Source organism: Haplochromis burtoni, unplaced genomic scaffold (assembly GCF_018398535.1).
Source record: "Haplochromis burtoni strain Fernald_Lab_line unplaced genomic scaffold, NCSU_Asbu1 Contig_44, whole genome shotgun sequence".
Taxonomy (NCBI): domain Eukaryota; kingdom Metazoa; phylum Chordata; class Actinopteri; order Cichliformes; family Cichlidae; genus Haplochromis; species Haplochromis burtoni.
In genome coordinates, this window is record NW_024582405.1 from 1,475,057 (window position 1) to 1,491,610 (window position 16,554).

The 16,554-nt window shown below is 40.6% G+C and overlaps 1 protein-coding gene across 2 annotated transcripts in view; it reads right to left on the bottom strand.

The window, feature by feature from the left end:
• Positions 1–9,213: 9,213 nt before the first annotated feature.
• The window catches only part of plxnb2a.1 (plexin b2a, tandem duplicate 1), a 231,616-nt gene continuing 224,275 nt past the window's right edge, over positions 9,214–16,554 (bottom strand). For both annotated transcript variants that reach the window (XM_042220154.1, XM_042220153.1), the window contains 7 exons: positions 16,382–16,533; positions 15,962–16,122; positions 13,137–13,284; positions 12,283–12,347; positions 11,782–11,857; positions 10,689–10,763; positions 9,214–10,145 (listed from right to left, as the gene is read on the bottom strand). In XM_042220154.1, the coding sequence (XP_042076088.1) occupies positions 10,041–10,145; positions 10,689–10,763; positions 11,782–11,857; positions 12,283–12,347; positions 13,137–13,284; positions 15,962–16,122; positions 16,382–16,533 (782 nt within the window). In that variant the 3' untranslated portion in view covers positions 9,214–10,040. The remainder of the gene's footprint in view (positions 10,146–10,688; positions 10,764–11,781; positions 11,858–12,282; positions 12,348–13,136; positions 13,285–15,961; positions 16,123–16,381; positions 16,534–16,554) is intronic.

Here is a 16,554-nt window from a genome sequence, read left to right on the forward strand (position 1 = left end):
GATTCATAATTGTCACTTTATGCTTTCTCCATCTCTAAAGTGATGACATCCTTGCATTACATACTTTAGGTTCATTTTCTGCAGGCAGGTTTCTGACAGAGAACAGGCAGGTTTAGAATATAACATGCAGCGATGGACACATAAACAAATGAAAAATTACATGTATGTGCTAACTTTCTAAACACTTTGTTACATTTATGATGAAGTAGATAAAACACATTTATGTCGGCCTTGGCTCATAGTTCTTGTCTTTAAATGAACTTTGTCTGTGTGTGTTTCAGGTCCTGCACTCAAAGACTGAATGAACCAGCATTGCAGCCACGGGTCACTGTGAGCATCACAGGGAATGTTGAAGCCGCCCACTGCACCTGTAAGGCCGGAGTCGCGGAGACCTGCACCCATGCCACTGCTCTTCTGTTTAATGTAGAAGCAACAGTGTTGATCTGTGGCACAAGGACTGTTACAGATGAACCTGCATACTGGGTTTTGCTGGGTAATGTGACCAAGATACAGTCAGTGGTTGGCCATAACATAGACTTCTCCTCTTCAGCTGCCCAAAAAAGGCTCTTGATCAAAACATAAACAGACCATCCGTATTGAAAGGTAAAAGGAGCCGTCCTCAAAAAAGAAAAATCCCAGCTGCTTTTATAGTTTACAAATGACAAAATGTTTCCATAAAATCATGAGTGTTTACATGATATCACCCACTACTAACATTACTTTGTTTACTGTATCTTTTGAAAAAATACCGCTATTTATACAGCAAAAGACTTAAGAATATTTAACAAGAGCAGGTTTCATTTTTCCCTGGTTTTACTACCACACTGTTCACCAAACCTTCACCATCTTATCCAGAAGGGTCACCTCTTCACCCTCACATGGAAGAAGTAATCTGATTGGCATGGTGGTGTGTTTGAAGCAGGTCCCTTGTGTAGCGCTGCAACCCAGTCACGATGTTTCATCCATTTCATTGGCTGGGTTGCTGCAATAATGCCAAATAATTAGCAACTCTATAGATAGAAGGTAGTTCTGCAAAATCACTCAGTAGGATGTTTGTTCTAATTTGCTATGAGCTCAGAGCGCATCGAAAATAAAACTAATAGGCTATAAAGAGTGATATGAACATATTTAGAACTTACCGGAATGAAAATGTCTGGAGCACCAACAGATATTTGGAGATGGAAGAGAACTGGATATCAGCTCGTCTCACAGCTGCTATCCAGGCTAGACGCCTTCGTTTGGTAACATCGATACACGAGCTGCCTCATGTCACATCCAGGTTGGGAAAGAATGAAAAGACAAACCCTTTTCAAGCTTATTCTCTTGCCGGTCGTGCAATCGAACATTGCAGCCGACCACACAGCAAGAACGAACCATGGCTGTCGTGTGTGCCTTCGCTCCTTTTTCGCTTGTGCTTTGTTTAGACCCCCAAAATCCTTTCCACGCCCACCCCCGTGACATCACGCTCCAAAGCCCTATAAAAGCCCATAACAGGCACTCACAGGCTGTATCCAAATTCAGGGTGTAATTCTTAAACACTTAAAGCTGAAATTCTGCATTGCACATCTTAATTAATCAAACCAAATTACTTATGGACCTGTGTACATGTGCACACATAGTCTGATGGGTGAGTGAAGTTGAACTCATACCAAAGTGACACTATACCTCGTGCTGAGCATGATCCAGGATAAGTGATTTATTTGTCTCCAAAAATTTGTGTTTGTTGTGGAAAAACTGCATCTAGACGTTTAGAATTCATGGCGCTGCAGTGCAGTTCTCAGTTATGAACACAGAGGGGCAGTGATGTCATTTCTTTCATCAGTGGCTGATCTGTTCAGAGCAAGAACACATCAGCTGGGAGCTCTGTGGGAAGCGCAAGTTTGTGCTTTCCTTTTTTTTTCTTCGTCAAGAATCCCACCAGGTTATCATGTGTTGATTGTAAGAAAGCATGGTTTTCTTAAATTCCTGATTGCTCTAAATCTAAAAACAGATTATTCACTAATAAGTTCTACATCTGTGCAGGTTGTATGAACGTGGCAGAGCCCAGTGTCTATCAGGAGTTTGATGGCAGATGTGCTTCTAATTCCTGTGAATTGCAAACAGGAGGCTCCTCTGAGTAAAGCTTGCCGTGTCCTCGCTTCAGGCTGTTGGAGGTGTGTGTTTGTCAGTTAAACACAGATTTCTGCTGAGAAACACGCAGACAGGCCTTCCTGTGATGCCTGAATAAATGAGGACGAAAGCTGATTAATCCTCTGAAGCTCTTTTGTCTCTCAATATGAATGAACATCATTGCAGCTGTCTCTCACAAATGCTGGTTTATATTCAGAAAACAGAAAAATATATATATATAGTTGTTCACAAAGCTGCAGATTTCAAAACTTAAGTAGGACTCGTGTGTTTGCAGAGAATGGAAAGAAAATATCCAGCGAGCTTTAGATCTAAGAGTTTGACCTTGTTGAGGTCAGAGCGGCACGACTGCTTCAAGCTCGTCACATCTCTGAATGCACAACGCGTTGAACCTCGAAGCTGACAGACTACAGGAGCACAAGAGCACACCAGGTGTCACTGTTAGCTAACAGGAAACTGAGGCTACAACTCACACAGACTCATATTTGTGATTAAGTAGGACTCAGGATGCTAGAGGGAGTTTTAAGAGCCTTTTTGAGTTTTCAGGTGGAGTTGTGGGCTCTGCAGTTCTGCCTGTGGGTGGAGCCCTCCTGCTTAGGTTGCCCTCATGAATTCTTTCACCACAATGGTTTTGTGTCCCATCCCTCACTAACCTCCTCTGTGCAGCTTCGGCTGACGTAATGTGTTCAAAACCAGCCAATGACTTTTGGACTTGTGTACCTGTAGGGAGAAGGACTTTACCTGTCTGCTCACTCACTTTTCCTGAAACTCGCCACCTAAGCCTTAGTCGCTTACACCTCCAAGTAAGCTTGTTAGATCTGATGATCTGTTGATCTGAAGCTTTTACTGCAAAACTCATGTCCACCTTGGTCTCAAAGTCTGAATGTTAAGAATTGAATGCTTTTCAATACATTTTTAACCCTGTAAAGCCTGAATTATGAAAGACTTCATAGGAAAGTCAACTTTCAAAAATTGTTTATTTAACCTTCTGACAACATCCAAAAAAGAAATGAAATATCAATTTGTATACCAGTTTTAATTTTTTAAATCACTTTTTCTACATGTGGCATTTTTGGTGCAATTGATTGCTGACAGTAGGATCTAGGAATGGCAGACGCCCACGTTATAAACGTCAGTGATGAAGAACACACCACAGTGCACAAAATTCAGCTCACAGCAGCTGCAGGTACATGTGCTTAATACAACAAATCAGACTACAAAACAACAAACTAAAATAAAGGCATCTCTGAGTCAAGTGTAAAAAATGAATGTTAATCGATGGATCGCTGTGGCCGGTCTGTTTTTTGTCTGTCCTACCACACTTGAGAGTGGAAAAGGAAGGCTGAAGTCTCGCAGGTATCTGTCCCACCATGAAATGGGAACGAAGCTCTGGCTTCAAAGATGCCTGGACGATCGTAATAACGACGATCTTTGGTTGGCTCGCCATCCAGTTAACTGGAACTGTGGAATCTCTGTTCTTCAATGGAGGCCTGCTTCGTTTCGTCTGTCAAACTGTTTACCAGATGGAAAAAAACCCTGACCTACAGACAGGTCACATGATCCATATGGTCACAGTTTCTCCATACACTGCGGACATGGATAGGAAGATTATTCCAGAGTTTGAGTGCGGCAATTGCAAAAGCTCAGTCCCCTCTAGTCTTTCGTCAGGGCCTTTGTTGCACTAAGAGCAGTTGGATAGAGGATCTGAGTGCTCTCTTGGGGCTATACACGTCGAGAAGTTCTGTTAGGTAACTGGGCGCCAGGTCATTTAAAATTTTAAAAGTATACAAAAGGATTTTAAAAACGATACAGTATTTAACAGGAAAGTAACAAACAGGTTGGTCTAGTTGCCATAATTAGTGTAACACAGTGGAATGAGTGTTGAACAAAATGTGTATTAGTGATGTCCTCAACTTGGAAGATCTGAAAGGCACTCCAAGAGGCATTTAACCAATTTTTTATGAAGGATCAGAGGGTGTTAACAGAAGGTCCAAACAACATCTTCTAGGTATGTGAAACACTAAAACACTTTTAAAGTCAAAGATTGTATGCTGATTGTTCATGTGATGGCACACTATGACAAAATGAAACACAACAACAACTTTCCTTATGTATAAATCTTTTATTGGATATTTGGACTTCCTAGATCTGGATTTTTCTGCCCACTTCTCCACTTCCTAAGAAGAGTCACCGATTTGGGCTTCAGTCCAGTCCAGACAAGTTGTGGTTACTGGTAGTGCTGTTACTGTCCATTTTAATGCTTTTAAACTTGGTCCAGTTCTTCCAAACCAACTGTTTCCAACAACAATGGTACAAGGACAAACAATGGCAGCGCTGATGTACAAAGAAAAGGCTGTTGGTAAAAGCATCAGTACCAGTGGGCGGTTTTCTTTAACAACTAGAAACTCTCAAAACTGTTCACGTGTTCTTCGTAAAACGTAAATTTTTCAAATACACTTTAGTTGTACATCATTTAAAACACAAAACACTAAACCTCAAATAACAGACGAATAAACTGACTTCACATCCCTGTGCATTCCAACATTTTCTGCACCTTTACCCTGAAAGCCACTTCATTAAACCACAAACATCACACATTCACATCAAACTTCTGCACAGACCAGAAGAACTGCAGTTTACTGTGGGTGACAATTAACTCAGGTTGAATGAATATATGTTAACATATGTAGTCTTCATACATGAAACGAAATGTTGGGTGAACCAACCTTTGCCCCTGCACATTTGTGGCAGAGGAAAGTTTAAAAATGTGTTGATAAAGAAAAATTCAACAGTATATTTTTTTCTTCTGCTTTTCCTTTTAAAAATTGCCAGGCCTTTGGGAGATGAAGAGCAATATGGTTGCCATAGTTTGATGATTTGTGGCTCAGTCACACTGGAGGACAGAAAATTGAACAGCAACCTTGCAACTAGGAAAAAAAGTGGTGGTTGGCCGATGATTGAATATATTTTTTATTTATTATTTTGCTGTCAGAGACACTCCTCCAAGCGGCCATTTCAAATGCAACGAGATTGCAAGTTCATTGCACACAGTTTAAATAATTTTGGTGGCACTGCGGTCTCTGACCACTCTAGAGTGACCGTAGCATTAAATTTGTGTTGTGTGCAAACTGCAAGATCACAGTGGGGGGAACAAAAGCTCTACTTTTGTTCCCCCCACTGTGATCTTGCAGTTATTAAACCCGCTATAAAGATGAACATCCTTCTAGACACCTTTTCTTTTTGGCTTTTACTTTCTCTTCCAATCTTTAAGGCACTCGCTGGTGGCAAAAAGAAGGCAGAAACAAGCAAGAGTTGGTGAAAGATAGGAGACAGTGAATCCCGATTATAATGAGGTCTTATCATATAAATGTAAATTGAGCACAGGGTTAGTTCAGAAAAGCCACAAAGCCAAGCCAGCTCTGCTGCGCATCCAGTTGGCTTGCCTTTCATATGCTAGTTTTTTAAGCTGCTGTAAGGTCCCAGAATGGGCAGGAGGCAGAAATTACCTTCTTTCACTGTAGTGACTGAAATGTATTTGTAAAATCAGACTGAGCTCTGACCTCAGTAACACAATGGGAAACAGAGCTCAAACATTTCTAGCTAAAGTGGCTTTTAAAAGCCGGTCAAATTTTGCTTCGTGTGTTCCATTTCTTAACATCTGAACTGAAAAAAACCCTTTAAAAGATTAGAAGTTCCCCATTTTACACAAAACTGCAATAACAGTCCAAGAAAATTCCACACACAGCACTTTGAGGGTTTTTGGTACCAAAGTGGTTCAAAGAAATCAAAGTGAAAACAAGCTAAGATGCATTTATATCTGGTGGTCATCTGGTGCCAGATTCTTATCAGAGCTTTGCAGTGTTTCCATCAAGTACCAGAGACACTGCACTGGTTGTATTGCTCCACAGATTAAAGTTGCAGTTTGCGAGGCTTGAAACACAAGAAATAAACATCTCCTCAAAAATGACCACACAACTTACAAACTGCACATTAAATCTTTGATAATAAGTCGAGCTCTCATCTCAAGATCATCGTCTGGGTTCAGGAAGAAAAGAATATTGCAGATGTATCATGATTTTGTGTTGGCAATGAATAATGTGCAGCAAAAGAAAAAATAAGAGTTCATTTAAACTTCTGTGGTGTAACAGCACTTTTTTGATTTACGCAAACATATGAACAAACAGTGAATGGGAATATGCCGTTTTTGTTCCTCTTATTTCACAGCTGACACGTTTCCTCACTGCCCTGCAAACTATTTTTGAAAATACTGAATCTTTTAGGGAGTTGTTAGCATGTATATTTCTGCAATACTGGGATTGTACAACTTTGCAGACTCAAAGTAGAACATGAATGTCAGAGAATATGGAAGATTTAAAATGCTTAAACAAAAAACACTCCTAAGTGTTTAGTTTTTGACTGAAGGTGCTTCGGGCTGCTCCATCATTGCCCAAGCGGTCACCATAGTGGATGGATCCATGTTTGAGCTGGCACAGATTTTAATATCTGATCACATGTTTATTTTAGCATTAAATTAAATGTTTTTGTTATTGCTAATTATTTTTCAAGACTTTAGATGCAAAAGCCTCTAAGCACCAGAATGCTAGGAAGCTACTATTGTGTAGTTGTCCTTTCAAACCCACACTGAACACACTGTGTTGGTAAAAATCGACACCCCACTTTGGCAGGAAAAGCCCACATGTCCACAGCACCACCAATGAGAAGATGCAAATCAGGTCATGTGATTTTCCAACAGGACATTTCTTAGTTTGTTCAGGCCAACTTCACGCACTTTTACATGCATGTCTAAAATTACTTGACATGCAGGATGTAGGAGTTTGCCCAACAGGTCTATGTGTTTGTAGACTTTGAAAAAGTTGTCGACAGCACTCGTGAGAGTGTCCTGTAGGGTCATGAAGGTTATCAGGTCCATGTAAAACTGAAAAAGTTGTTCATTTTGATTAATTTTTTTATACATCATTATTTGACAGGAATTTCATATTTATCTTTATTCTGAACAAAGTGTAGTGTATCTGTGTAGGTTCTCAGTCCTCTTTTATATATTAGTCCAACTCCCATGGTAGTATTATTTCAGAATACCATGACCTCGACTTCAAGAAGTCCAGTCGCCTTTTTTCCAAACTCTTAAGTCCAAGGTGTAGTTATTGTTTGCTGTGACGGTTTTGACATTTTTATAGACTGGCTTGTAGCACATGTTGACATTTTTTGTTTTACCAGCCTTAGTTGTTCTTTTAGTTGTTTTTACTGTCTTACTGTGTGTGGTGGGGCGTGGTCTGCAGCGCAGCCGCGGGGGGAGGCAGATGCACATGAGCGGCATCGACAATCACGCCTCACCGGTTTAAAACAGATGAACGGCCTGTCGTTGTTGGTGTGTGTTCGACTGGCGGCTGAAAAGATACAGCAACCAGTAATAAAGTATGCTGAAAGGTGTTGAGATGTGTGTCAACACCTTTCATGTGTCGTGCATCGTTTGCATTGTGTTATTCTCTTTTATATGTTATTCCATCATTGTTGTGCGTTTTACTTATTTTAGTTGCATTTTAGTTTGTAAAGCACTTCATGGAGCATGAACTGTTGGAATTGTGCTATATAAATAAACTTGACCTTGATTTAGATTGTTGCATATCACTTTTCTGATCTTAAATTACATATTATGGATTTTTTCCAGCTTCATCTTTAATGATTATTTTAAACGTTTCCTATTTTTTGTCCCAAGACATTGAAAAAAACGGTACAGTTGATCCAACTTTCATATTTACGAATTGCACTGCACTGATAAAACATTTAAAGCAAAACATATCAGGCAGAGGTTTGTGAACCTGAAGTTTTCAACTTTAGTTTATATGTTTAAGAGATAACTGATAGTGCTTACATTTATTAAACGTTTTTTTTTTAAAAGTGTTTCTTGGGTTTGTATGCTTTTTAAATCTTCCATACGATAAGGGTGAAGGTGAAAGACTGTTCAGAGGCACAATCCATGTGCTTCCAGGTCTCATTTAACTGACTCCATGCATTATCCTTTACTCATCCTTTAACTCTGATAACAATATTAATGCATAATCCAAAAAATAGAGGCCATAACAAGCAGATTTATTTCATTTTAACACTTTACCACCTTAAATTTGAAGCTTTTTTCAAAGATCCTGTGATACCCTGTCTTCAGAAAACATGAAAGTAAGCAGACCTTCTCTTGCATGTGGACTTGAACAGAAAAATGGAAAACAAAAGCAGTTATTTTTGCAAGGGGTACGGCAAAAGAAGCGAAACTGTACAGATTATAAAAGCAAAAATCACGCACAAACATAACAATTTTGGCTGTTCACATGATTAGGCTGTTGTGATTCTTTTTGATTTTTTTTTTTTGTTGTTGCAGTAAATAAAAAAGCCGCTTAGCTAAAAACAAATAAACAAAAACAAATAAAAAAACCCCACTTTTACACACACCCTCACAGACAGTTTGCAAAAGAATAAAACTAAATGGTACCATGTCAGTCCATTAAAAAGAAACATTTCATGTTGGATATGCAAAGCCTCTGCCTAAAGCCTGCACACAAACAAACAAACCTAAACAAACTAAATGAAATTATTCAGCTGTGAGTCACAAGCACAGTATCATCAGCATAGAAACACATACTGCTGCTAACTGTAGAGAAAAAACTACATTTGGCCACGATACAAGGGAAAAAAACCTGCTGCTTTCTGGGTTTATATAACTCCTCGTACCCCGAATTCACTGTCCTTTGTTCCTCCATTGAGACCCCTGATTGGTCAGTGGTGTGTACCGTAGAGTAGAGTTGGACGATATAAGATTTTTTCATATCACGATATGTTTTTTTTTCATTTCAGGCGATAACGATATCTATCACGATATAAGCCAAATAACTATATTTGTAAGATTTAAATGTGCCGTTGCTCACAAGTAAAATGTGAAATAATCAGCAGCTTGTTTTTATTTAAATATTGGCACTTGTGCTGTACGTAACAAGTCACGTGACGTGACGCTGCGGCTGTGATTGGTTCGGCTCTGCGCTACTTAATTTGGATTGGCTGTTCTTTTTTTTTTTTTAAGAGGACAAGAGCGGCGAGGTCTATCGCGATAGTTTAATTTTTCTATCGAGAAAAAGTTATATCGCGATACATATCGTTATCGTTCTATCGCCCAGCTCTACCGTAGAGGTTTTCCCATTTTATTCAAACTTAATCTTGTATACTTTAGGATGAAATTCACCCCACATCCACAGTTTCCAGACTTCAGAAAGTGGTCAGAAAAGGTGCCCAAAGCAGCTGCACTTCCAAAAAAGAGCAGAGTACCAAAAAGGACATATTTGGGAATGGCTCATTTTCATGCTCATTCTTCAAAAAAATCCCAAAATCTGAAGCCTTCATTTCTTGTGCGGCACGTTTTTCCTTCAGTCCTTACATGATGAAATTAAAATTTGTGGCACATTGAAGCCAAATACAGAAACAACAAGGTCCGAGGAGTACACCAACGTACATCCCAGGTACAATTAAAAAAATAACTCTGATTTCACACAACTTTCATCTGTAATCACATCGCGCCATTTCACATCTCTCCTCGCAATCTTTTTTGAGATGCCAAGCAGAAGTACGCCATGTAGGTGTAGTAGATATCAACACTTTAGTTTCCACCACTCCGGGTGTACGTTAACACTTTCCTCACCCCTCCAGACGTCCCATAACTCCTCCCCCTTTAGTCCTTCCTTTGGATCCACCGACCAATCCCCTCACCCCTGCCAAATACTTCAGTCATTACATGATTAAACATTCAGTGGAGTCCGTGAGCTCGCCATCCTTTGAGTCCTTGTGTTGAAAACAAAATCCTGTATTTTAGCATCCATAAGCTCCTCCCCCCGAACCCTCCTCGAGGTCTGGCGTCAAAGGTCGGTGACCTTATTCTCTAGGGCGGCAGCGACCTGTTGAAGGCGAAGGGTGAGCTGTTTGTTCTGGGCTGCTGGGTCCTCGTCCAGCGACTGGATTATCTGAAAGAAAGAAAAATTAAAACTGAAGCATATTTACGTCAATATGTATAAAAGGTTTTATAGTTAATACAAAAAAATCCTCTGAGTAACTATAACCAGACAGAAAATCTTTCTTGTGCCGCCATCTAGTGGCTGTTTTATCCCAGCATAAAATAAAAAAAAATTGCAACGCTATATTAGAGGCAGATATATTAGATTTACTGGTTTACGCCTAAACTTAAAATTGAAAGCACTCTGTGGTACTCTCTTCGAACAGAAATCGAACAGAAAAAACAATATTTGGCAAATATGAGAGAAAAATCTGTTGCTTTTTAGGCTTATTAAACTTAATGCATCTTGATCACTCACTGAAGTTTTACCAACACTGGAAAAGTTTGTTATGAAAATAGTCGATATCAGTCCAGTGAAATAATAATCTGGATTTCTGTACAACTTATTTTAAGCTTAAATAACAATGATAACAGTTCTCTTCCCCCTTGTAGCTCATGGATTCAGCACACACAACAGCACAAAGGTAGATAAATTGAAGACAGCAGCTCTCACCACATCGTAGTACTTGCTGGCAAACTGGTACAGTTGATTTAAGGCCACCTGGGTGTTCAGCTTGTCTGTGTGTTGCTACAAAGGAGAGAGTATGAGCACAGTTCAGACAGGTGCTGCATCTACTTTCAAGTCTTAAGAAACATTTTTGAAGCTTTGCACACTTTTGATACTCAGAGGTTAATTAAAATAAAAATAAATGGATCCAAATATCTAAGTCTTAACTGGATGGAGCTGCTCAGGATTCAACCCGTGTTCTTTTGTGTAGTTTAGCAAATAGTTAAAATTGACTTGCTGCATTTTATATTCCATACTGATGCGCTACACCGAAAGCCACTTCATTAGGTACACCTGTTCAACTGCTCATTAAGGCAAGTCTCTAAATCAGCCAATCACATGGGAGTATCTCAGAGCCTGTAGGCATGTGGATGTGGTCAAGATGACCTGCTGAAGTTCAAGCTGATTATCAGAAGGTGCGGTGATTGAAGTGACTTTGAACATAGCCAGAAGAGTCTGAATATTTCAGAAATTAATGATCTGATAGGACTTTGTCACACAATCATCTCTAGAGTTCACAGAAAAATAGTCAGAAAAAGAGAAAATGTCCAGGAAGCGGCAGTTCTCTGCCCGTTGAGGTCAGAGGAGAATCACCAGAAGCCTTCCAGCTGATAGGAAGACAACAGTGACTCAAACAACCACTCGTTACAACCACAGTGTGCAGAAAAGCATCTCTTAACATGTTAATCCTTAAAGCAGATGGGCTACAGCAGCAGAAGACTACACCGGGTGGTGCCGCTCCTCTTGGTAAAGAACAGGAAGCTGAAGCAGCCGACAAATCTGCAGCGGCTGTGCGATGCCATTGTGTCAATGTAGACGAGTATCTCTGAGGACAGTTTGCAGCACCTTGTCGAATCTGTGCCACGACGAATTAATGCAGATCGAAGGCAAATAGAAGATTCAACCCAGGACTGTCAAGGTATACTGTATAATCTTGTATAATCTTCACCTGTTAGTTACTATAAGTAGTAACTTACTTGCACATGCACTGCAGAGGGATGAAACATGCAACAAAGCACAAACAGAGGTTGGTTCATACCCTGGACACCTCAGCGAGGTGCGTGTTCATGTCCTGGTCACTGACTGGAACCATCTGCCTGATGCCCCTGTAGTAACTGTGGAAAGAGACACAGTCAAAACAAACTATCAGGTGGTTTCTGTGAGTTCATTCAGAAAGAATCACGCAGTGGATCATCAGACGGCTGTCCTGATTAACCATTGAGGGTAATTGAACCCCGTAAAACATCACCTTCAGGATGTTTTACGGGGTTTTTCAAACAGCCTCCAAGCTCAGCAGCCGTGATTTCACCAAATATTAGAAAATCCAAAAGGACTGAAGCAAACATCTGTCAAACCACACCGACAAGAGCCATCAGTACAAAAGAAATGGTTAGTGATGCATGAAAAGACATTTGAGAGCTCACATTTTTACATTCAAACACGCTGCCATTTTTTAAATTTCACTCTGCTGTTCAGCCAAAACAACATTTCATATACACACACGTTTCCTCTCTGAGGATATTTAGAAGTTTAAACTCACTCGTCGACCATCTTCTTGTACGTGGAAATCTCTTTTGCATAGAGTAGCTTGTTGCTGGGAGACTCCTGCAGCCAGAGAGAGAAAATAGATGAGCATGTTTGTATGAACACGACAAAAAAAAGGTGGTAAATCTGCCTCCTCGTCATCAAAAAGTGTGAAAATGTAGCTTTCAGTTCAAGAAAAACACTCAAATAACAGAAGATTTCCCTCTACCTCTCAAAACGTTCCTGTCACAATGTCAGTGTGCACAGAAAGCAGGTTTTTGTAAATACCAACCAAAAACTACACTGCACTTAAAATGCCACCTCTGGCTGTAAACACAGAAGTCCCGCCCACCCGCAGTTCAAATCTTATGTTAACGAGGGGCAGCCAATCAGAAGAAAGCTAGTTAAAAAGGAAAGTGGCTTTAAAAGTCTAAACAGTCTTTACTGCGATTACAAGAAAAACGTCCACAGGAGGGCGACAGAGAGCTGACTTTCACTTCAGCGTCCTCTCTGTTGTTGATTTGACAACCATAAATTGCCTGAAAGAATCTCTGGTTGCTTCAGCAATCACAGAAATCCACCGAGCATAACCAAATATCTACTTTAACACATTTTAAATGACGGCAAAAAGTGGACATCATCTGACTCTCTGGGGCTCTGAGGTTCTTCTCTTGTGTCCAAAACAGAAATTTACTGAGCTGATAAATAAATGGATCGCATATTTGGTTTAAAATAGCAGGAAATTGCTGAAATCAGAGAAATTGCAGCGGGTAGTTGTGGTTGTAATTGAAAAATGGCCCAGATCGCTTCTCTCTCAGAGGCATTCACAGGGTTACAAACATGGCGCTCTTTGAACGGACTGATGCTCACTCTGCTCAGCTTGTGCTCCGTCTTGGTGCAGGCGTCCATGAAGGTCTGTGCGATGACGTGCAGCGAAGCATCCACCACCTCTGTAACGTGGACGTCGAAGATGAAGTGAGGGTTTCTCAGGATGTTCACCCAGAACCGCATAGGCAGGCTGAGGACACACAAAGACATCTGCTGCTTAAAGTCACGACTCTGGAATATTTTTCTTATTTGTTGTTGACCTGTTCGTGGCAATCATGTTTCATTTCGGTTGTTTTGGATGTCAGTACTGTAATTTTGTTCGTCTTTAGTTTTGGATGTCTATTGCCATTTTGTGTCTCTTTTTAAGAATTGTGTGGTCAGTTTATTTGTCTTTAAGTTGGTTTTGACCTGTTCGTAGATGATACAAGTCTTATTTGGGTATTTTTGTGTCTCTTTGTGGTCCTTTGGTCCTCTGTTTTCTTGAGTCCTTCTGGATGTGTTTGTGGTTAGTATGTGTTTTACTTTGGTTATTTTGGATTTCATGAAGGTAATTTTACTTTACATTGGTTTTGGATCTCTGGAACCAATTCATGTTTCATTTAATACGTTAGTTTCTCTCTGTGTTTATCTTCAAACTTTTGTGTTTAATTTTAGTCATTTTGCATCTTTTTGTGAATATTTTTCTTCTTTTCGAGACCAACTTGCATCTCATTTTTGTTGGGTCATGGTTCTTTGCAGCTCTTTCCGGATCACTTTGTAAGTCCATTCAGCAATAGTTGGCCAAAAAACAAGAATTCTGTTTTTGTGATAAACCAAAAAATAAAATTTGCCAGAGTACGAGCTGAAAATGTGAAGCGATGGATCCGAAAGCTTGGCAGGTGAAGCAATGCTTACTAGGGATGGGTATCATTTAGATTTTATCTGATACCAGTACCAAGCCAGTACTTTTGAAATGGTGCCGGTGCTTAAACGGTGCTCGAACCGGTGCTTAAAGAATGAAGAACACACACTTTGTCCAAAAACCTCTCATGTTTAGTTGTTTCCCTCTTTTTCTTTGGTCATTTTAGCCTTTTTGGCCAGGGTGAAGGGAGTATCTGCCATCAAACAAGAAGACAGCCGCATGTAGCTACGACAGTGTTTGCTAGTTAACCTTACATGCATTAATGTAATAACGTGGTTAGCCTACTCAACGTAAACTACACATGAACAGCATTAAGCTACTCACGCAGAGAAGAACGGCTGCTGCTGCTGCATCATCATCCGTCATCATTTCTGCTACACTGGCAGGGCTAGGGGCCAGGACTCTACTCTTCGTGTTTTTGGGGGATGTTGCTAACTCCGGGTCCGATAACAGGCACCACACCCGCAGTAGATGTGCCCGGTGTGAGGTCTCGCAGTAAGCTATCAAATATGGTGCATTTCTCGGCTTTTAACAAAATGCCATACGTCGCCAGGTGTTTCATCAGATTCGAGGTGTTACCTCGTTTGCACAGTATCAGCTTAAAGCACTTGTTGCAGGCTGCTGAGTTTGCATCTTTTGCTGTGAAGTACAGCCAGACTTTGACTTCACTTTGGGCATTTTTAATCTGTAGCTCTGCTCTAAAAGAACGAACGTACTACTACGCTTGCAAATGTAAAATGATTGGCTAGAATTCAAAGTGTATGACATCTCAGGAAAAAAAGCACCGAAATAAAGCACCGAAATGTGCGCTGCTTTTCGGTCTGGTTACTACCGTTTATGTCAGAACCGGTGCCATTACCGGTACCCATCCCTAATGCTTACTGTAGTAGATGCTCAGTTTCAGACTTCAGGATGTAGCCGACGCTCCATTTCCCTTTACTCCTCCTCTCCTTTCATCCCCCCACCCTCACTGCCTCCCCAGACCATAACCCCCATCAATAATTCACCAGAACTGATAAATATTTCATTTACCAACTTGTTCAGATGTGTGTGTATGTGTGCCTCTGATGATTGACAGGCTTAGCTCAAGGCCAGTTTGAAAACAGAGAAGTTTGGACTTAAAAAAAAAGAGGAAGGGAAAAAAAAAAAGCAATCTCCCCATCTCTCTCAGTTTCTCTATCCTTCTCCGTTGTCTCTGCTTCGTCATCGTTTATCTGCCCTGATAACAGCCTGTCAATTAAATCAGGCTTTTATGTGGTCCACGGCCCAGTTTAGAAGTGACGAGGACATAATTACTCCCTCCTTTGGCTGATGAAGTATCTCACACACAGACACACAGAGCAGTGAAGCAACATAATTATTTCTCTTAGCTGGTTTTCTTTGCAGGTTGTATCTCACGCCGGGATTCTCAGCAGCTTTGAAGATGAGCTGAATCAGCTCATCTTCTGAGGCCTTTACTGACAGCATGATCCACATGAAGCCGTTAGAACAATTTCAGGCCCACAGATCACTCATTCAGACGTTTCTTGTTGCCAGCATTTAAATCTCACAGTACATGATATCATCCTAGACCCAAAACAGCGGTGTCAGACTCAAAATCTGATCAAGTGGGCCAAGTTGACAAACAAACAAACACCTCTCTAAATGTTAACCTTTCTTATGTTACCGTCAAATGAGGGAAAACAGAGGTCGGAGACTGCAGCAAGACCTAATGATGGTCCCTCTGTGCATTGAAGTCGGGAACCAGGTCTGCGACCTCTAAGTTATCGTCTTCAAAGCATCAAAATGGCAATAAACGCAAATACCGATGCAATAACACTGCTCGGCAACCTTATATAGGAATAACACCAGAATACAATCAGCTGGCAACCAGTTGAGTCGAGTTCCCTTTTGCACAGAGCTGTTTCACAGATGAGTTTTAGGTTACCTGGATAGCATACTTGGTGTTTTTGGTGAGTCTTTGTACCTGTTGGTCTTCCAGATGTGCAGCGTCTCCTCGTCTACATTGTCGTGTCTCTGCGCCTGCTCGTCCAAGAAATCGAAGAAGTATTTGACGGCCGGAGGGACGACGGAACTCGAGCACAGCACGCTGCGGAAGAAATTATCCACAAACTGCTGCAAAGTGCCCTGTAACACAAAGACACACAATGTTTTAAATGTATCTATTTAAAATAGAAAAAAGGACCCTTCAGATTAAAAACATCTAAAAATTAAAATAAGAGTGTCCTGACAGTGCAATCAACAGAATTGCATCTGCTAATAACAAATACAAGCAGAAAAAACCCACAAATTAAGAAATATGAGAACTTCGTCATGTCTGCGGGTTTCAGCAGCAGAAACTCACAGACATGACGGAAACATCTGCAGTGAAACTGCACAGCTGTACCTTAACAGACAGAAGCCTGGTCAGGTAGATCTCTGTGATTGCTTTGGTCATCGCTTTGTCCTTCATGCTGCCTCGCTTCGACTTCACCTCGTCAATTTCATCTGGCTGTCTCACCAGGTGGAAAGTGTTATCGTCCTCCAGCAGGGCGTTTTCTGCAGGTGAGACAGGACTGC